At 44.1% G+C, this 21,822-nt stretch overlaps 2 protein-coding genes across 2 annotated transcripts in view; one reads left to right on the forward strand and one right to left on the reverse strand.

Moving 5' to 3' along the window:
• RAB30 (RAB30, member RAS oncogene family) overlaps positions 1-21,822 on the reverse strand; it is a 94,623-nt gene that overhangs the window by 23,916 nt on the left and 48,885 nt on the right. Inside the window, exon 2 of the mRNA XM_062196786.1 lies at positions 811-911. Within this exon, the coding sequence (XP_062052770.1) occupies positions 811-903 (93 nt within the window). The 5' untranslated portion in view covers positions 904-911. The remainder of the gene's footprint in view (positions 1-810; positions 912-21,822) is intronic.
• LOC133764602 (large ribosomal subunit protein uL23-like) lies at positions 18,238-18,734 on the forward strand. The gene has a single exon (XM_062198282.1). The coding sequence runs from the start codon at positions 18,238-18,240 to the stop codon at positions 18,703-18,705; it is 468 nt and encodes a 155-aa protein (XP_062054266.1). The 3' UTR covers positions 18,706-18,734.

Here is a 21,822-nt window from a genome sequence, read left to right on the forward strand (position 1 = left end):
CTTTTGTCATATAATCAGGCTTCAGCTCATAGGGAACATTCAATTCAATTCAGATAGTTATTCACTGTTCTCATTTAAGATTTAGAAAAATCAGCATATTTAGTTCTAAACCAAAATGACTCACTCATTTTCCTTGGGGGAATATGAGGGTGCATTGGCAGGGAATTAGACTGGTTCAATTTGCATGTGAGTGTTTCGGTTTTTTGTTGTTTTATATATATATATACATATATATATATACATATATATTTTTTACTTAAGATTTAGGTTCACTTTGATGTCATTTGTTTCTATCTTTGGATTACCATAAACTAATAATCTGTTTTTAATTTAATAATCTATTTTTGATACTGCACACTGAAAGCAAAATCACTTGCTCATTTCATTAAATCAGCAGTGGGGAATATCCAGCCCACAGGCCACATAAGGCCAGCGAAATCATTTGGTCTGGCCCTGCCAAGGCAACTACCAGGTAGGACTAGAAAATCAATAAATCCATAGTAGTCTATTTTTAAGCTGATAATTTTACATGGCCCGCAAATGCTGTTATAAATATCCAAATCGTTCTTGGCAGAAAAAAGGCTCTCTCCTCCTGCATTAAAGGGAGAAGAAGCATGGGAGGGTTGGTGGTACCCTATGGTGCCACAATCTCTTGAGGTGGTTCAAAAATTCTAGTCCAGGCTGCAAAGTTGACAGAGTTTTCAAAGGGCGAGTTAAGATCTCATAGCCAAGGGGCTGGTCCTGGGAGCAGCCACTCATTCCATCCGGCTAGGCTGAGAAACCCAACCCTGGCCTTTACAGTTCCCTTACCTGAGTGAATCGGCGAACTAGGCACGTCTTCCCCACACCAGCGTTGCCAATTAAAACAATTTTGAACAGGAAATCATAATCTTCCATACTCATTTACACAGCTGCAAAGCAAACACAGGCAAGAGTGAGAGGGGCCGGGTCAGACTTGCCCACAGAGCTCAAGCTGCACCAGCCCTGTCTCCTCAGGAACAGCAGGTCTGACTCATTCGAAGAGCAATTTAATGCTCCCCTCTGGTGACCCTGCCAGTGAGAGAGGAACCCAGGTGTTTGACCACAGACAGACTTTACTCTTTCCCAGCTATTTCATGCTACAGAGAGAATAAATGACACAGATGTCCTTTCACCTAGTAACTTATTCCTCCAAGCAGTCAGGTCACAGGTCCCCATGTGATAAGATCTGTTTTCATTTAGCCAAGGAAGGAGATCACAAATAGGGGTGTAGGCAAGCTGAAGTGCAAAGAAGCCAGGGCAAAAGAAAGTCCATCCACAGCTGAAAGGTAGTTTGCAGAGTGTGTGCGTGTGCATGTGCGTGGTGTGTGTGTGTGTGTGTGTGAACTATGAAGGGTCCCTACAATCTCCTCGAAGTCTTTGGAGTCATGGAGTCTTAGTGGTGGGAGTTGTAGTCATGCTCCTGTCTACCACTGCTCCATTTCTATACTCGGCCTGCCAGCCATGCTGATGCCACAGGGCCTCCCACAGCGCCTTTCTGCTCATTCAAATGTGCTTTGGTATCTGTCATTTCCTCTGCTTCGGATGCCCCCCCCCCCCCCACCATGAAGTCCTTCCAGCCGCAGTGGAAGCATCTCTTTCTCTCTGAATCTCTCACTCACCCTCCACAGATGAACATTTTCACCATGCCTCTGTCCTAAAGTTTCCCTTGCTGTATTTCGTTATTTGTTCAAATGCCTGCTTTGACTTGAGGAATACTGTCTTTTGGTTTTGATTTTCCTAGCCCCTGTGACAGAGATACTCTTAGTAAATATCAACTTCACAGAAGAATTAATGAGAATATTGCTTAAGCTTAGGCCCTACTTTCTCTAACTGGGCTAAAAAAGAATGCTGTCTCTACTTCGGAGAACTTTGGGAAGATTAAAAAAGACAGAGGGAGCCTCAGCACCCAAAAGCTCCATCCTGTTGACAGCAATTATCTACCAAGTGAATACTACAGCACTGAGTTGTCACTATAGGCAACACAGAGGGAAGAAAATGACTGCCCTTAGTACCCACATCTGAAAAGTTAAACAACACAAAAGTAAAGTAACAATTCCATCCAGGGGTGGAGATTAAGGCAAAGACTGTAGACAGAGGAAGCCCCATAGATTCCAGAAACAGAGGGAGAGGATAGCCAGCAACCTGAGGCAGGAGGGTGTCACTCAGGGTCCCTCCTATCAGCAGATCTGAAGCTCAAACAGCTGCAGGCCTGCAGGGCAGAGGACAGCCCAATGCACTGAACCTGTCAAGTCGCTGAAGGAGGAAATCGCCTTTGTGCAAAGTTGATTCCTGTGTGGATTTCAACTGATCTTTGGCAAGATGACTAACAATCAAGCCAACATGCAGGTGGCTGCTGATGGAGGCCATTTCAGTTCTCTGGGACACTGAGGGGAAAAAAACCATTTTTTTTTAATAAGAATTTGGGTTCATAAGCAGGGGTTACTCTGGCTATTTGCCAGGCACTATACTTGGCCCTGTATGCATATTTCCATTTGTTTTCACAAGTCTGTGAGGCTGATGTCTATTAGTACTTACCTATTTTATAGGTGAGTAAACTGAAGCTAAAGAAAATTAAGAGGATGACCTGAAGTCATAAAGCTAACAACCAGTCTTCAAGGGTCAAAATCCTCTCTTGGCACCAAAACAACGCTGGCTTTGGAGTCAAAAGCAGGCTCAACTTCTCTCTTTACTACTTCCAAGGCTGGGAAACATCAACAAAATGGGGCTAATAACTATATCACAAAATTGTGATGACTGAAAGAATTACTGGAAGCCCCCAAAGAGATTACCTGGTTCTTATTCACCCAAACTCTTTAACATGACTTGATTTTTCCATGATCTGCTTTTTGCTTTCCTCGCCAGCCACATTTCTTCACCACCCTCTTTATATCCCACACTCTAAACTCACTGAATTTCTTCAGTTCCTTAAACAACACAAATTGCTTTTCTCTTCAGATCATCACATATACTGCTACTTCTGCCTACCTAACTTTTACTCCTGCCTATCTCAGCTTAAACATCACATTCTACAGCATGTGTCCCTGACCAGAGGGGGAGCCTGAATCCACAGCTCTATGCTCCCACTGTACTCCCCTCTCCTACAGATATTCACCATACTTCACTGTAATTACTTGCATCTTCTCCAACTTCATCCATCAGTACCTCCGGTTTTAAAACACATACACACACATGTGAGTGTGAGCAGCATGTGAGCAATGAAGGGCCTACCTGAATCCTGATCCCAGCCTCTCCCCATAATTACCATTGTCATCATCTACTCATTCTATATCCTTAAGTCATTAATTGCAACAATCCTATGGAGTGGATACTATCAGTGACTTGACTGATAGGGACCCAGAGGCACAGAGAAGTTAAAGAAGTCATTATAAGTGCAAATGTTGTGTGGTGCAGTGTGTTTAGGGACCACTTGCAATGCCTGCATCTCATTTTGGAGGGTCAGTTTGAGTTGTGGCTTCTGTGTTTCCAATCCACCTTGCTGCTAATGTGCCTAGAAAGGCAGCAGTTAATGGTACTTAGTACTTAGGTGCCAGCCACCAAAAGGGGAGACCTGGATGGAGTTCCAGGTTTCTGGGGTTTGGCCTGGCCCAGCCCCAGCTATTAAAGGTATTTGGGGAGCAAATCAGAGGATGGAAGATTTCTCTTTCCCTCTCTCTATCACTCTGTCAAATAAATAAATCTCTTTAAAAAAAAAAAAAAAAAAGGAAGGAAGGGAGGGAGGGAGGGAGGGAGGGAGGAAGGGAGAGAGGGAGGAAAGAAGGAAGGGAGAAAGAGAAGTTGATATGGCCCCATAGCTATAACTGATGGACCAATATCCAAACCCAGAAATCCTGACTCTAGCTCCCATGTCCTATTTCTAAAATTTTCATTTCTGTATTTTTTATTTATTTAAAAGGCAGATAGAAGAATGACACAGAGATCTTCCTTCCATCTACTGGTTCACTCCTCGAATACCCCCAAAAGCCAGGGCTGAGCCAGATTAAAGGAAGGGGCTTAAATCTCAATTTGGGTTTCCCACAGGGGTGATAGGAACCCAAGTACTTGGGCCATCATCTGCTGCCTCCCAGGCTCTGCATTAGCAGAAATCTGGACCAGACTTGGAGCCAGACTCAAACTCAGGAACTTCAGCACCGGATGTGAGCTTCCCAAGGAGCATCTTAACCACTGTGCCAAATACCTGCCCCTAGCACTCATGTCCTTGGGCGACTATCTGATACTGCCTTCCATAATGCCTGGCTCATAGCAACAGTGCAAAAAAGATGAATGAAGGAGCAGAAGCACTCAATAAATGGGATTTTCCTTTTCTCTTTCCCTCTGGATTCAAATCCAAACCTTTGCTACCACACTAGTAGTTTAGGTAAGCACCAAAGTCAGATTCTGGATAATAATTCAGGGACATGGTAAGTCAATGAAAATTCAATAACTATTGATACTGAAAAGAAAAGAAAACTCAGGTATAAGCACAAGGGCATCAGGACAACCTGAAGCTGTGTGGACCACAACTCACTGCTTTCATAAGCCAATAAAAATCAGGAAGCACAGGACTCAGCTGTACTCCTTTCCTGTGCCTATATTGCTTGACATACATTTATTCCCATATCTTTGCCAGAGGTGAAAGAAACAAAGCAGAGAATCCAGAGGAGAATGTCCAAAAATAAAGACTGGAGACAGAGGACTCCTAAAAGAAGGTTTGCAGTGCCCACATGATGCACCTTTAGCAAAAGGAGAAGGAGACATTTCTCACATACTGCATTGTCTCAGTGTGCTTACCATCTGTAACAAGCCACGGAATAAAAGTTAAGATACTTCTGCTTCCTAAATGAAATTACTTAACTATTCTGTTGATTTTTTTTTAATGGAATTCTGAGGAAAATGTGTTTCATCTCTAAAAATGCAGACTGGGAAGGCAGTAGAGGATGGCCCGAGTTCCCGGGCCGCTGCCATCCACATGGGAGACTCGGATGGAGTTCCAGGCTGCTGGCTTCACATGGAGCAGCCCCAGCTGTTGTGCCCATTTGGGGAGTGAACCAGCAAATGGAAGATTCTCTCTCTCCATTTCATTTTCCCTGCCTCCCTCCTTCCTCACCACTCTGGCTTTCTGTGGCTAAGGTTGGACTAACTGCAAACTCCAAGTTACCTACTGTGGTTATTCTGTCTCTAACAGAGAATGCATTACTAAGTAAAAGCTCACAAGATTCTCCACACATGACTGTGCTTTGAGATAGCCCTTCTGCTTGGTTAGCAAGGTGACAGGCCAGACATCTCCAGTCACCAGGCAATGGGGCAGTATCCCAGGAAGTAGAAATCCATTCAGAAGGCAACTGCTCTCCACTGACAACAGAAGCCACACTTTTTGTGGGAAGCAAACAAGATACACTGCTGGCAGAGCACTACTCTAGGATTTTACATTCTCTTATTGTCAACAATAATAAGAGCTGACACTCAATGCTTATTATGTGCCAGGCATACTTTTTTATATGTAGTCCTCATTTAATCCTCACAACAACCTGATGCCAGAGGTACTCTTTTTTTTTTTTTATTAAGATTTATTTTATTTATTTTAAAGACAGAGTTACAGAGAGAGGTAGAGACAGAGAGAGAGGTCTTCCATCCTCTGGTTCACTCCCCAGTTGGCCGCCAACAGCCGAGGCTGCGCCTATCAGAAGCCAGGAGCCAGGAGCTTCTTCTGGGTCTCCCACATGGGTGCAGGGGTCCAAGGACTTGGGCCATCTTCTACTGCTATCCCAGGCCATAGCAGAGAGCTGGATTGGGAGAGGAGCAGCCAGGACTAGAACTGGCGCCCATATGGGATGCTGGAGCCTCAGGCCAGGCCTTTAACCTGCTGTGCCACAGTGCCAGCCCCCATAGGTACTCTTATTACCATCCCTTACAGAGGAACAAAGTGAGGCACAAAGGTGTTAGGCTACAGTTATACAGCTAGAGAGTCACAGAACCAAGGTTCAAAGCCAGATCCATCTCATCCAAAACCTGGCTCCTTCTGAAGCAGAATGCTGCTTCCCATGCCTCATGGTCAACAGTGCTGCCACATCTGTCATGAGGACTGCAGGTTACGGGCAATGGATCTAGAACTGCAGTGTCCTAGAATCCCCCTGCACACACGCATGTTGATGGGGCTGCTCCGCACTTGCTCCTGTCCAGGTCTCTTTCAGGAGCTAGACTCGGATTTTTCCATGCATACTATTCCGCAATTCAGTCATCATCCATGTAACTAAGTACCAGGCACAGTGGATATAAACAGGGACACTGCCCAGATGAATAAGCAAAATTGCAAATACCATAATCATCATGAGAGTCTTAAATAACCATATATATTTATGAGATTTAAAATATATGAGACTCAGAAGTCACAAAATAGACAAGGAAAAGGAAGAACGGTTAAAAAAGATACAAGAAATGAGATCAAATATGAAAAACTCTAAAAGGAAAAAATAATCTATGTGATGTAAATTTGGTAATATAAACCATTTTTAAAAAGTGGTCTTTAAACAGATCATCAAAGAAGGAGGTACCTTTCTCTGAAGGGAGGAGAGAACTTCCACTTTGACTATGACCTTGTCTAAATTTGATCAGAGTCGGTGAACTCAAAAGGCTTCCATAGCCTTGGCAACTCATGACAAGAACCTAGGGTGATTACTGACGCCATAAACAAGAGTATCAATTTGTTAAGTCAACAACAGGAGTCACTGTGCACTTACTCCTCATGTAGATCTCTGTCCTTAATGTGCTGTACATTGTGATTTAATGCTATAACTAGTACTCAAACAGTATTTTTCACTTTGTGTTTCTGTGTGGTTGCAAACTGTTGAAATCTTTATTTAATATATACTAAATTGATCTTCTGTTTATAAAGAGAATTGAAAATGAATCTTGATGTGATGGAAGGGGAGAGGGAGCAGGAGAGGGGAGGGTTGCAGGTGGGAGGGAAGTTATGGGGGGTGGGGAAGCCATTGTAATCCATAAGCTGTACTTTGGAAATTTATATTCATTAAATAAAAGTTAAAAAAAAAAGTGGTCTTAAAAAAAAAAAAAAGCTGGCCGGCGCCGTGGCTCAACAGGCTAATCCTCCGCCTTGCGGCGCCAGCACACCGGGTTCTAGTCCCGGTCGGGGCACCGATCCTGTCCCGGTTGCCCCTCTTCCAGGCCAGCTCTCTGCTGTGGCCAGGGAGTGCAGTGGAGGATGGCCCAAGTGCTTGGGCTCTGCACCCCATGGGAGACCAGGAGAAGCACCTGGCTCCTGCCATCGGAACAGCGCGGTGCGCCGGCCGCAGCGCGCTACCGCGGCGGCCATTGGAGGGTGAACCAACGGCAAAAGGAAGACCTTTCTCTCTGTCTCTCTCTCACTGTCCACTCTGCCTGTCAAAAAAAAAAAAAAAAAAAAAAAAAAAAAGAAAAAAAAAAAGCTGTATTCACTATTGTACACCTGTGCATGTTTCCCTTTGCCTTCAGGGGCTCAGTATATCAGATAAAATCAGAGGCCAGATCCCCCTCCTCCACTTTTTAAAATTTTTATTTATTTATTTCCTTTTGTTGAAAGGCAAAGAGACAGGGACAGAGAGATCTTTCATATGCTGGTTCACTCTCCAGACACTCATAACAGCTGGGGCTGAGCTGGGCCAGGTTGAAGCTAGAAGCCTGGAATTCCATCTGGGTTTCCCACACAGGTGGCAGAAACCCAAGTACTTGAGCCATCACCTGCTGTATCCCAGAGTGTGTATCAATAGAAAACTGGAATTGGAAGCAGAATTCATTCAAACCCCAGCACTGTGATGAGATATGAGGCCCCCAAGTGGAGGCCACTGCACCAAATACCCACCCACTGTTCCAAGTTCTGACTGCTAGCCTCTGCCCCCTCAACCCCCCACTAAATATTTGAGGGACTTGTCCTTGTTCAAAAGCCATGTGTGGCAAGAAGTTTCTTTGCCTTTTCAGGGTCTCAACTGGGTCTGAAAATGGAGGGGTGGGTGAATAGGCACCAAGGCCCCTTCACACGACAGCCTGTGCCATCATCCTCTCACATCAGAGGCAGCAGGGGAATAAAGGCAAGAGACTGGGTCGGGTAAAGAGCTGTGTAAACTTTCCTTATCCATAAAATGGGGTTGGTATTAAAAACTGAGTTGCTTGATAGACAAATAAGATAATATATGGAAATGTCCTTTTAAAGGGTAGGATAATCAAATGGTTTTATTTTTACCCTTCTGACAAAAGACACACATACTGAGCGCAAAAAGTACAAACAAAAGGAAAAGAAAAATCATGGAAAATCTCTTTTGCCATGCAGACCTCCTCCTGGAGATAACTATAGCTAACAGTTTGGTATACAGACTTCTTTTATTTATATGCACTTAGGTCTATCTGTGTATTTTATTATACAATTATGGATTTTAAAAACAAAAACAGCTCAATAGCATTATATAAGGTTTTTGTTTGTTTTCTATAAGTGAGAGTTTCCTAAAACACCAAACAAGAACTTATGGTCTGCAAACAGAACTGATTACCGGAGATTCTCCATATCAGCCTTGACTCCTCTGACCTTAAGTACCAGGAGCGCGCTCATGTGTGTGTGTGTGTGTGTGTGTGTGTGTGAGAGAGAGACAGCTAGACAGCAACAAAACTGAGAAATACTAAGTACCATAACCCAATCTTGGAAATTTAAAATGCTCTGAAAATTCCCACAATGGAGAAAACCGTCTAACTTTGTTTAATCTAGATTTACTGTATATGGTTTTAGCTGAGAATTCTTTTCTCATATAATACATTTTACCATCCCTTGCTCCTAAGGCTCCATGGAGTATTAGTGTGGTAAGCACTATTTTTTTTTTTAATTTTTTTTAAATTTTTAACAGGCAGAGTGGACAGTGAGAGAGAAACAGACAGAAAGGTCTTCCTTTGCCGTTGGTTCACCCTCCAGTGGCCGCCGCGGTTGGCACGCTGCGGCCGGCGCACCGCGCTGATCCAATGGCAGGAGCCAGGTGCTGCTCCTGGTCTCCCATGGGGTGCAGGGCCCAAGCACTTGGGCCATCCTCCACTGCACTCCCTGGCCACAGCAGAGAGCTGGCCTGGAAGAGGGGCAACCGGGATAGGATCGGTGCCCCGACCGGGGCTAGAACCCGGTGTGCCGGCGCCGCAAGGCGGAGGATTAGCCTAGTGAGCCGCGGCGCCGGCCAGGTAAGCACTATTTTATAACATTTGACATAAGGGCTATCCAGGTAGGGTTGTAAGATACAGGGAGAAAAAAAACAAAAAAGAGAAAGAAAGTCAGGGTACCCACTTAAGCCTCAATTTCAGATATCAACAAATACATTTTCACATGTTTGTTTGAAAAATATTACTAAATTTTCTTGGATACATGTGTGACTCAATTATTACATGGGACATATTTACACTAAAAATGGTTTATTGTTTACTTGAAACTCAAAATTAACTGGGCATCCCACATGTGATGTGGAAACTGGGAGCAGTCAGGTCACAGAAAGAGTCCCTAAGCACACCACCACACACTCAGAAGATGTGGAGGGAGGGGAGCAGGGTGTGAGGAACAAATTATCTCTGATAAATTCCAGACAAGCAGCAGAGTAAAAAAGGGCAACAACTAAAATTTCAAGAAGGTATTACTGGGCTGGGAATCTTTAGAATCTGGATCCAACTCCAGGGGACAGGCTCAGGCTGGCACACAAGGCTCTCTGCAAGTGACAGCCCCAGAGCACTGGCCACCTTCCCTCAAGACCTTGTTCTTTTTTGCAGGTTCATCTGCCTGTGGAGGGCGCTGTGCTCTACAAGTACAAAGGCCCTGCTACCTTTAAGAACAGTGCAAGACCCCTTTTGCACTTACCCCACTGCTGTGTTCAGTAAGTACACATTGACTTGAAAGCCTTTGATCCATCCTTCACTCTAACAAGGCTCTGTCCTAGGAAGCTCATTATTACTTAATTAGTAGGAGGCAATTACTAACCATTACTATAATCAACAGCTACAAGCTTACTTGCTTTACATCAGCTGCTAATTTCATGTTATTGCAAGTTAATTATTCTCCTTGGCCATGGATGTCAAACACCCACCTGTGCCATGACTGCTTCTCATTCACCAGGCCATAAACTCCAACATCATTATTTCCCATTTACAGTTTACAAAAATGCTTTCGCAGACATGACCGAATCTGGGTCTCCTAACAACTGATGAGCTGCTTACTCATATTGCAGGTGAGGACGCTGAGGGTTTCCATGATGAAGTGACTCACCTGAAGTCACACAGCAGTGAGTCATGAGGTGGCCTCTGTATCCTGGCCACCTAGAATTTCTCCTCTTTGCCAGAGCACACTGTGTTTTCCCAGGTCTCTGAGCATCTTGACCACCATCTGAACACACCGTGTGCCAAGAACTATGATAAATGTTTTCCATACATAATCTTATTTAATCTCTCCAACAGCCATCAGATAGTTACAATTATTTACATTATATAAAGAAATGGAGGAGGAGTCGGCACAGTATTGAAGCAAGTAAAGCCTCCTCCAGCAGTACTAGCACCCCATATGGGTGCCAGTTCGAGTCCTGGCTGCTTCATTTCTGATCTAGCTCTCTGCTATAACCTGGGAAAGCAGTAGAAATGGCCCAAGTCCTTGGGCGGCTGCACCCTTATGGGAGACCTGGAAGAAGCTCCTGGTTCCTGGGTTCAGATTGATCGGCCCAGCTCCAGACATTGTGGCCATTTGGGGAGTGAACCAGAGGATGGAAGACCTCTCTCTCTCTGCCTCTGCCTCTCTGTAACTCTGCCTTTCAAAAAAAAGATAAGAAGCAACAGCCTTCATTCCTCCCATGCCTTTGTGCTGGGTTCTGGAACAATCTAGAAAGAAAAAGAGAGAGAGAGAGCGAGAAAAGAAGGAGGAGGAGGAGCAGGAGGAGGGGGGAGGGGGAGGGAGAGTGGGGAGGGAAGGAGGGGGAAGGGAGGGGGAAGAGGGGGAGGGGGAGGAGGAAGGAGAGGAGGGGAGAGGAGGGGAGAGGAGGGGAGAGGAGGGAAGAGGAGGGGAGGGGAGGGGAGGGGAGAGGAGAGGAGAGGAGGAAAGAAAAGAAATGGAAGTTTGGAAAGGTTTATTAATTTGTTCAAAATCATACAGTTAATGAGTAAAATTGCTTCATGCAAAACTCAGACCTTGGCTGGCATTGTGGCTGAGTGGGTAAAGCCGCTGCCTTGTAGTGCCGGCATCCCACATGGGCACTGATGGAGACCTGGCTGCTCTACTTCTAATCCAGCTCTCTGCTATGGCCTGGGAAAGCAGCAGAAGATGGCCCAAGTCTTTGGGCCCCTGTACTCACGTGGGAGACCTGGAAGAAGCTCCTGGCTCCTGGCTTCGGATTGGCACAACTCTGGCCACTGCGGCCAATTGGTGAGTGAACCAGCGGATGGAAGACCTCTCTCTCTCTCTCTGCCTCTCCTTCTCTCTCTGTGTAACTGTGACTTTCAAATAAATAAATAAATCGTAAAAAAAAAAAAAAAAAAAAACCAGACCTTTCTGGAAAGAAATTAAGTTGCACCTCTGTCTCATTCCTTATTCCAAAATAAATTCCAGATGGATTCTAGATTTTGATCTAAAAACAAAAGCATGAAAATACTAGAAGAAAGTGATACATAAACACACCTATAATTACTCAAAATTAAGGTGATGCTACAAAATAAATTGACAAATAAACCTTTTTAAATACTCTGCATACATGGCAAAATAACAAAACTGAAGGACTAAAATATCTGCAGTACATAAAATTAAGTCTAATTTTGTTAAATGCAAAAAGAGTTCCTACAAATGAATAAACCAATAGGAAACATGAACAGGTAGGTCACAAGAAAGGAAATAAAAATAACACATATTTTTAAAAAATGATCAGCCTCATAAGAATAAATTCAAACTCTACTGGATTTATGATTATAAGTCAAACTATAGAGGCTGGTGCTGTGGCACAGCAGGTTAAGCTACTGCCTGCAGTGCTGGCACCCTATATGGGCACCAGTTCAAGTCTCAACTGCTCCACTTCCCATCCAGCTCCCTGCTTATGTATCCAGGGAAGCAGCAGAAGATGGCCCAAGTGCTTGAGCCCCTGCACCTATGTCAGAGACGGATGAAGCTCGTAGCTCCTAGCTTTGGCCTGGCCTAGCCCCAACCATTGCGACCATTTAGAGAGTGAACCAGTGGATAGGAGATCTCTTTCTCTCTCTGCCTCTCCCTCTCTGTAACTCTGCCTTTCAAATAAATAAGTTAATAAATCTTTTTTAAAAATCCAAACTATTGTGTATTTATGAGATGGTTTTATTATCTCAGATTAGCCATGTTCACTCCATATTGGAAAGATGGTGGAATGAGGCATTCATATACTACTGGTGGGCAGCAAATCAATGCAACCTCATGGACAGCAATATTGATTTAAAACTAAAAATGCTCTTATAATCCTCTAACCCAGCAATCACAGTTCTAAAAATCTATTAAACATTAATAATCACACCCATGTACAGAGAACATATAGTAGGATATTCCTTATAATAGTATTGGTAATAGCAATTACAAAAACAAAAGTCCCTCAGCATGAAAACAGGCGTATTGCAACAATCATATATCAATGGACCACACAGCCTGCCATGGATGTCTGCAAAATGTATTAAGTGAAAGAAACAAGGTGTACAATGGTGTATATAAAAAGAAAGGGTGGGGAGCATATAATTCTGTATCTGTATATGCACAAAATAGTTTTGGAATGACACAAAAGAAACTGGCAACAATGATTACCCTGGAGAGGCAACACTATTTAGATTTTACCAGGAAAGAAGATAACCTCCAACTCTTAAATTATACCCTGGCTTTCATTTAATCTAGAATACTGCTTGAAAGGTTAAATATATGAGAATGGTCCTTTAAAAGAGTATCTGGAGGGCCGAAGTTATGACTCAGTGGGTTAAGACTCCATATGCGATGCCACATCCCATATCGGAGTGTCCATTTGAGTCCCAGCCAATTTGCTTTCAAACCAGCTCCCTGGTAATACAGCTCCCTGGTAATAATGCACTTGGGAAGGTAGCAAATGATGGCTCAAGTACTTGGGACCTTGCCACTCACATGAGAGACTAGACATAGCTACTAGCTTCTGGCTTCTGTGTGGCCCAGACCTGGCTATTTTAGCCAGCAGATGAAAGATCTCTCTCTCCCTTTCTTTCTCTCTCTCTCTCCTGCTCCTTCTCTCTCCCTCATGCGCTTTCACTCTGCCTTTCAAATAACTCTTTTAAAAAAATATAATAATCTGTTTGGGGTGCTCTGTTTCTATCTTAGTGCCTTTGTCTTCCCTGTTGTATCCCTTCATGTGACAAGGACCAAAGGAAGAAATGTCCCACCCACAATCTGGAGTTGCTTTTCCCAGCTCACTGGGTATATAACTGCTTTCTTTACAAAATCACGTCTCCGCACAGCAAGTCCCTGAAAAAAGATTCATCCTTCCAACATCCCTCAAAACCAAATACCCATCATATTATAGCGAAAACCAGTTGATCAGTTTATTTGTGTCACTAACAAGAAGAAAACTCTCACACATTTATACAGCTTAGAAATTACTCTTACTGCACTCTGATACAGAGTGTCTCCCCATTTTACAGAGATGGGATTTGAAACCAAGACAGTGACTTGCCTCCAGCCACACGGCCTGTAAGCAACAGAGTCAGAAGGGCAGACACAGGGCCCCTGACTCTAAGTCAGTGTTGCTGCCAGAAAAAATAAGGTCTGCAAACATAAATCCCACTGGGCAAGGCCAGGGGTATAACCACCAGGGGCAGCTGGCACGGATCCCTGAAAAGAGGAGGGAGCTCAAAAACAGTATTTAGAATATTTTTTAAGACATTATAAAAATAAAAGTGAAAAAAAAAAGCAGGTCTGAGATCTGCAACACTACTTTCATAAATGAAGACAATAAAATATTTTATTCTTTCTATATATCATCTTTTATGTTTTCATATTTCCTAGAAATATAGATTTAGAGTTCCAAACTTGTGTGAAGGATGAAAATTAATCCATAAAGCAACATTTCATCAGCACTAACTTAAGCAAACATCTAAATTACTGTAACTCTAGTGCTTTTTCATTTGTCCTAGTAAGAGGGCTTCTGCACTTAGCACAGATTTGGTTTTCTAGACAGAGAAGGGAGGGGCCCCGACTTGAGTCCCACTTGAGCTTGCATTCAGTTAACTCCCCAAGCAGAGCTAATTTGTTTTGTATCACAGCACCTGGGAGCAGGTGGTACCTAACAGACCCGAATGTCCCTAGAAATGCTAGCCTTTGTTTCCTAGGAGAAGAAAAAAGATCCCCTCTCACTTATTAATCTCTTTCCAAGATGAGGAGCTGTTGACTGCAAAACATGTTTTTTTAACTGATCTAAAAAAGGCCCTTGCAGACGCAGCTTGCAGCTTCCGTCTTCTGCATGAGCAGGGGAGGCTCCCTCTGTTGTCCTTTTCCAACAATAAACAATATCGCAGCAAAGAGCTCTGGGGTTTTGCCCTGCTGCCCTTGCTGTTGTGTTCTCTAAATCAGGGCCTCTCTCTAATCTTTGCTCTGCAGAAGCCTTCCTGCGCCTGTTTGGCTGGACGGGAAGGGCCTCCTTATCGGCGTCTTCAGTCTCCTCCCCCAGTCTGAGCACACAACGCAGCCTGGCTGAGCGGCCAGAGGTCAAGGCCAAAGCCCAGAACTGGGCTTGAGCATCTCCCCTGATGCTTCTCCACCCCAGTAGCCAGAGGCCTACCAAGGACAGAGGCGTCTCCTCCCTTACTGGGGAGACATCTGGATCTGAACTAGTCAAACAGATTCCCTGCTCACTGGAAGCAGGAGAAAAAGTAAAGGGAAGTAGCTGCATGCTCTGGGATCCACATAGAATGAAGATGAAATACATGGGGCCAGTGCCGTGGCTCAACAGGCTAATCCTCCGCCTAGCGGCGCCGGCACACCAGGTTCTAGTCCCAGTCGGGGCGCTGGATTCTGTCCCGGTTGCCCCTCTTTCAGGCCAGCTCTCTGCTATGGCCCGGGAGTGCAGTGGAGGATGGCCCAAGTGCTTGGGCCCTGCACTCTACGGGAGACCAGGAGAAGCACCTGGCTCCTGCCTTCGGATCAGTGCGGTGCGCCTACCGCGGCGGCCATTGGAGGGTGAACCAACAGCAAAGGAAGACCTTTCTCTCTGTCTCTCTCTCTCAATGTCCACTCTGCCTGTCAAAAAAAAAAAAAAAAAAAAGAAAGAAATACAGGAAGTCTCCCAAGTTTGTGACAGGGTGTGTGTCATGCAAAAGAAAGATGATTTGTCCAGGGCCCAGGTGCTTCACAAGCACCAGCCCATTTCATTGTTGAAACAGCCCTGTCAAGCAGCATGTCTTAGATATGGTAAATATCAGTTTTTACCTATATAGAGCATTCAGTTTGCTAAACACTTTCCTATGCGTTATCTTATCTGTACCCTGGCAGATTCCTACAGGAAAGATAGGGTACAAGTCTCCCTCAACACAGCCCCCCAACACATACGTGCATGCCATAAACCATCTGTCACCCAGGCATGCAAACTGTCTCTTGGAAATGCAGCTTGAATTCCCCCTCAGCTCCACTTTTGTCCCAAACTGTACCTACATGGCTCGGTTCCTTGTGAGTTCTCAGCCAGTCAGTATACCATAGCCGTCTATCCAGGATCCTTGGCGCTAGTCCAGGTGTTTTCCTAAAAGTGCCTACTAAGTCTCAGTCATGAGAATGAAGTTTAAAGCCCTCAGGTGAGGGTAACAAGACTCTATAATTTGCCCTAAATTCATCTATTTTCAGTCCCCATATACATCACCTCCATCACATAGACCTTTCTTTTTTTCTCCAAATACCCCACGTACTTAAATGCATTTACACCTTTGCATATATGCTCTTCCCCCTTTCTCCTTATCATTTTTTTAAAAAGATTTATTTATTTATTTGAAAGGCAAAGTTACAGAGAGGCAGAGGCAGAGAGAGAGAGGTCTTCCATCCACTGGTTCACTCCTCTAGTGGCTGCAATGGCGAGAGTTGGGCTGATCCAAAGCCAGGAGCCAACAGTGTCTTCTGGGTCTTCCATGTGGGTGCAGGGGCCCAAGGACTTGGGTCATCTTCCACTGCTTTCCCAGGCCATGGCAGAGAGCTGGATCGGAAGTGGAGCAACCGGGTCTTGAATAGGCACACCTATGGGATGCTGTCATAGCAGGCAGCGGCTTTACCGCTATGCCACAGCACCAGACCCCAAACCTTTTAAGATGAAGCTCAAGTGCTCACACCTGGAATTTCTTCCATATACCTATCCCATGCAGAAGGAATTTCTTTTTTTCTGTATATTCACAACAACTACCTTTTAAAAAAATGTATTATTTACTTGAAAGAAAGAGTAACAGAGAAAAAGGGAGAGACAGAGAAAGATCTTCCATTGGCTGGTTCACTCCTGAAATGTCCACAACAGCTTGGGCTGCACCAGGCCAAAGGCAAGAGCCAAGATCTCTACTTATGTCTTCCATGTGGGCATCAGGACCCAAGTACTTGGAACATCATCCACTGTCTTCTCAGACACATTAGCAGGATACTGGTTAATAAGTGGAGGAGTTGGGATGCTATCGGCTTATGCTGCTATGTCATGACACTGGACCCAGCTGAACAACCCCTCTGGAACCCAACAAACAATGCATTGTATTGTGATTATTAGTTCACCTTTTCTAAATTCTGAGTTCCTCAAACTAGAATTCAGTAAGTGTTTATTGGAGAAATGGGTAAAAATAGGAAAATGTTTAAGCCAAAATAGCAGTGTCTTTCAAGGAGTTCTAGATCTCAAAAAAGCCTAGGAAATCAAGAATTGAAATAAATATGCCACAGGGTACAGCTGAAGGGCTGGGTGGAAGACGCAGTTGGGTAAAATTCACCAACAGACAGAATCTGAGGGAAAGGTTCTGATGCTAGGGACCAAAAAAGCAATGGGGTCCAAACCTCGGTCTAGATAAATGGATAAATGGTCCGTAATATTGACCCAGGCCAATGGCATTCAAGCATTAACAGGTGAAATATCAAGAGGCACAATTTTCCTCAACAGCAAGTTTTCAATATTCATCAAGAGTCTGAACAAAGTCCATAATTTTTGATCCAGCAATTCTACTTCTAGGAATTTTCCTAAGGAATGATTCCAAGATGTTCTGAGGTTTATTCACAAAAGAGTTCATTCCAGTATTTCTCAGAAGAGTCCTCCAAGATGGAAGCAGGAGTAAAGCCTCTATCCCATAGTAGGGAAGCAGACACTTTGATAGAGCCACACGGTGGGAGGAAATACATTTTAGAAATTGTCTGGGTATGGACAGCCACTGTGGCACAGCAAGTTAAGCTGCCGCCTGCAATGCCAGCATCCCATATGAGAGCTGGTTGAAGGCTCTGGTTGCTCCACTTCAAACCAGCTCCATGATAATGTGCTTGGGAAAGCATAGAAGATGGCCCAAAGACCAGGAGAAGCACCTGGCTCCAGGCTTCGGATCAGCGCGATGCGCCGGCCGCAATGGCCATTGGAGGGTGAACCAATGGCAAAAAGGAAGACCTTTCTCTCTGTCTCTCTCTCTCACTATCCACTCTGCCTGTCAAAAAAAAAAAAAAAAAGAAGAAGATGGCCCAAGTGTTTGGGTCTCTGCCACCTCGAGCTCCAGGTTCCTGACTTTGGCCTGTCCCAGCCCTAGCCATTGTGGCCTTTTGGGAACTGAACCAGTGTTTGGAAAATCTGCCTGTCTCTCTCCTTCTCTCTGTAACTCAGTCTTTGAAACAAATAAATTTTTTTTAAATTTATTTATTTATTTTGAAAGAGAGAGAAAGAGAAAGAGAGAGGGAGGGAGGGAGAGAGAGATCTTCCATCCGCTGGTTCACTCCCCAAATAGCCAGCTCTGGGCCAGGCCAAAGCAAGCATCCAGGAGCTTCATCCAGGTCTCCCACATGGGTGGCAGGGGCCAAACATTTGGGCTATCTTCTGCTGCTTTCCCAGGCCATTAGTAGAGAGCTGGTTTGGAAATGGAGCAGCTAGGACTTGAATCAGCACCCACATGAGATACCGGCATTGCAGGCAGCAGCTTTACCCTCCGCACCACAACATCAGCTCCAAATAAATGAATCTTTTAAAAAAATTCTCTGAGCTTTTCAACAAGATGGCGCTGAAGGCGAAGAAGGAAGCTCCTGCCCCTCCTAAAGTCGAAGCCAAAGCAAAGGCCTTAAAGGCCAAGAAGGCAGTGCTGAAAGGCGTCCACAGCCACAAAAAGAAGATCCGCACATCCCCCACCTTCCGGCGGCCCAAGACACTACGCCTCCGACGGCAGCCCAAATACCCTCGGAAGAGCGCCCCCAGGAGAAACAAGCTTGACCACTACGCCATCATCAAGTTCCCCCTGACCACGGAGTCAGCCATGAAGAAGATAGCAGACAACAACACCCTGGTGTTCATTGTGGATGTCAAGGCCAACAAGCACCAGATCAAACAAGCTGTGAAGAAACTCTATGACATTGATGTGGCCAAAGTCAACACCCTGATCAGACCTGACGGAGAGAAGAAGGCATATGTGTGGCTGGCTCCTGACTATGATGCTCTGGACGTTGCCAACAAAATTGGGATCATCTGAACTGAGTCCAGCTGGCTAATTCTAAATATATGTTTCCCACCATAAAAAAAAAAAAAATTTCTCTGAGAGGTAGGATTATGGATAGCTTATTTTCTTCTTTATCCATCATATATTTTCTGCCATAAAAATGACTTATTTTGAAACAATGTGCACTGAAACATCAGGGGACTCAACAGTGTTGATGGGAACATAAGACATGGGCATTCATGTTAAGCTAGTGTCCACACTCAATCAACCTTTTAGAAAGCAGGATCTTATTTGGCACAAATCAAAAGTTCAAACCTTTCATGCAGTGAGTTCACTGCTGGAAATTGACTTTAAGGGAAAAAACTGAACTAAATCATAATACTAAATGAACAAAAATGCTCATTACGTTTTATCTAAAGAGTAAAAGAAGTGGAAACCATCCAAATGTCCAAACAGAGATAGAACATTAACACCAAGGAATGCAGGGCAGCCATGAGAAATGCCAATAATGAAAGCTATGTAGAATATAAAATAATGTTGACAATAGGCTATAAAATGGAAAGAATACATAAAGCTTCATTAGTCATGACTACAGTATGTGAACAAGGGCATTTTGAAAGTAAAATGCTGTACTACGATTATGGGATTAGAAGAAGCTTTTTATATTTTTTAAATTTTTTTTTACATTGTTTAATGGTTTGCATCCACAGACACTTTTTTTTAACCTGGAAAACATAGAAAAAGGCAAAATAAATTGTCAGTAGGAACACAATCATTGTCAGCATTTTTGATGTGCTCCTCCCAGTCACTTTTTCCTATGCACTTAGTGGTTTTGTTTTGTCTTTATCATTGTAATCTAGTCAACATTTTCTTGAAAGCTGTTGCAAAATAATTTCAATTTTTAAAAAGCAGAGAATTTAGGGGCTGGTCTTATAGCACAATGGGTTAAATCACAGCTTGTGATGGCGGTATCCCATATCAGAGTGCTGGTTAGAGTTCTAGCTGCTTTGCTTCCAATCCAGCTTTCTACTACTGCACCTGGGAAGGAAGCAGAAGATGGCCCAGGAACTTGGGCCTCTGATATAAATGTAGAACAGGAGGGAGTTCCTGGCTCCAGGCTTTGGCCTGGTCCTGATCTTGCTGTTGTACAGCCTTTTGGGGGAATGAACGAGTGAATGGAAGAGTCTCTCTCTTTCTCTGTCACTCTGCCTTTCAAATAGATGAGTAAATCTTTAAAAAACATTAGAATACATGGTGAGTTATTTCAAGAATTATCAAGAAACCTCATATACTGTGCATTTGTAAGCAAAAACACAAATAATGCACCATCCTGACAATTTAGATAAGTTGATCAAAGTTTCTAACACATGCATATGACCATCAGACCTATGTTGGTAGCTCTAAGCAAAGAACATGGAAAGAATTTTGTTAATAAAGCTGATGCAGAAATTAGAAGAAATTCTGCAAACTTTGAAAAGAGGATGGCACAATGATATACTAAGTTCTTTCATCGGAAAAAGGTTTGAAAGGAACAAATCCAATCAGTCTTTAGGACCAGAATATTTAACTTCCCTTATATCTCTCACTGTATGCTCCTGTCCACCTGTCCCAACCTTCACTGAGGCCAAACCCTCGTAGCTGGGCAGCAGCTGCTGTGTTCCACCTGCTCTCCCTGCCTTCTTCCTGCTTCCCACATCCATGCAGTCCTTCCTCCACCCTGCTGCCCAAGGCAGTGCAGATCTTCACACACAGGCCTACCTGGCATCCATATGCCACCCCAGACTTCACTAGAGAGAGAAACTCACGCAGGGAAAAGCACTAAGAATTACGTGGCTCTGCCACCCATGAAATGAGTGTGGGCCTGGAGAGTGAGACAGGAGGCTGAGTCTGCTGTCACCATGGAGGGACTGTTTCTGCAGGAGTATGTTGGTTGTGTGCTTTTTAGACAACAGGATCCCTGAATACAAACCAACTATTCATCTATGGTATGCATGTCCAAAGACACTGCCCTCTGTTCCAAGAATAGAGGAAAAGCTGCTGCCTTGCACTGACTGAGATATAGAATGTCCTTGCTAACAGAGCAAACCTTACTCAGAGTCAAGGAGAAATGAAACTTGGCCTATTTTGTCTTAGATACTTTTAGAAGCAAAGCCCTGTGCAAGCTGCAATGGGACTCTGCTGCAACCTTTCCAAAGAACAAATCTGATCATATCATTCCCACACTTAAATCCCGTCAGGGCGGCTGGCCGCCTCCACAAAGTTATCTGCAAGTGGACACACTGCCTGGTTAAGACGGCCACTTTGGAGCTAACTACCTGTGTCTGAATCCTGCGGCTGTCCTCCATGCGCTCTGGTAACCTGGGGCTGCTGGTAACCTCTATGCTCTTGGTGCCTGTGTTTCTTTATTTGTAAATGGGACAACAGCTGTGCCCACCTCAAAGGGTTGTTGTGAATATTAAAGGAATTAATACCATAAAGCACAAAGTGGCATATAAGCCATAGTGCCAGGGATGGTTACACCACCTTGACCTGTACTTCTCATATCTTTGTGTTACTATCTACCATGATCAGCCAGCCCCATGCTCCACATCCCCCAGAATGTGGACCCTGAGGGCGGATGGAAGCCAGCTTGATCCCTCCATACCTCTACTCACAGTCCTTCTCCTCTTTGAGAACTTCTTCCCCCCTCCCCATTGTAATTAGATTCCCTGCTTTGTATGTCCTTTATGCCCCACACAGGCTTTGGCCACAGATGCTTTATGTATCTTGCTGCCTCCATCAGGCCATAAGGACAGAGTCTCCTCTCAATTGCTGTCTGTATTTTCAGTGCCCAGCTCTTCAGTAAACCCTAAATAATTATTTATTAAACAAATGCAAAGGAAATATCAATCACAATACATAAAAGCTGAAAACACTTTTCAGAGAATCTAAATACCAGAATGAAAAAGTCAAACACCAAAATACTTTGTTCCTAAGGGGAGTTAACTGGTAAACATCACATAACCAAAGAGAAGAAGAAAATTTGATTTTCCCGAGAGAAAGCCAGACCTTGTCATAATGCAGTATCTCTGTGTGCACTGGGGGAGGAGACAGAAGCAACATTAAAAACGGTTCTAGGCTATCTGACATAGAATATTCATTGAATAGTGC

The sequence above is a fragment of the Lepus europaeus genome, chromosome 7 (genome assembly GCF_033115175.1).
Source record: "Lepus europaeus isolate LE1 chromosome 7, mLepTim1.pri, whole genome shotgun sequence".
In the NCBI taxonomy this organism is placed as follows: domain Eukaryota; kingdom Metazoa; phylum Chordata; class Mammalia; order Lagomorpha; family Leporidae; genus Lepus; species Lepus europaeus.

Excerpts from the sequence above, each read along its gene's own strand:
- LOC133764602 (XM_062198282.1), top strand. The coding sequence starts at position 18,238 with ATGGCGCTGAAGGCGAAGAAGGAAGCTCCTGCCCCTCCTAAAGTCGAA.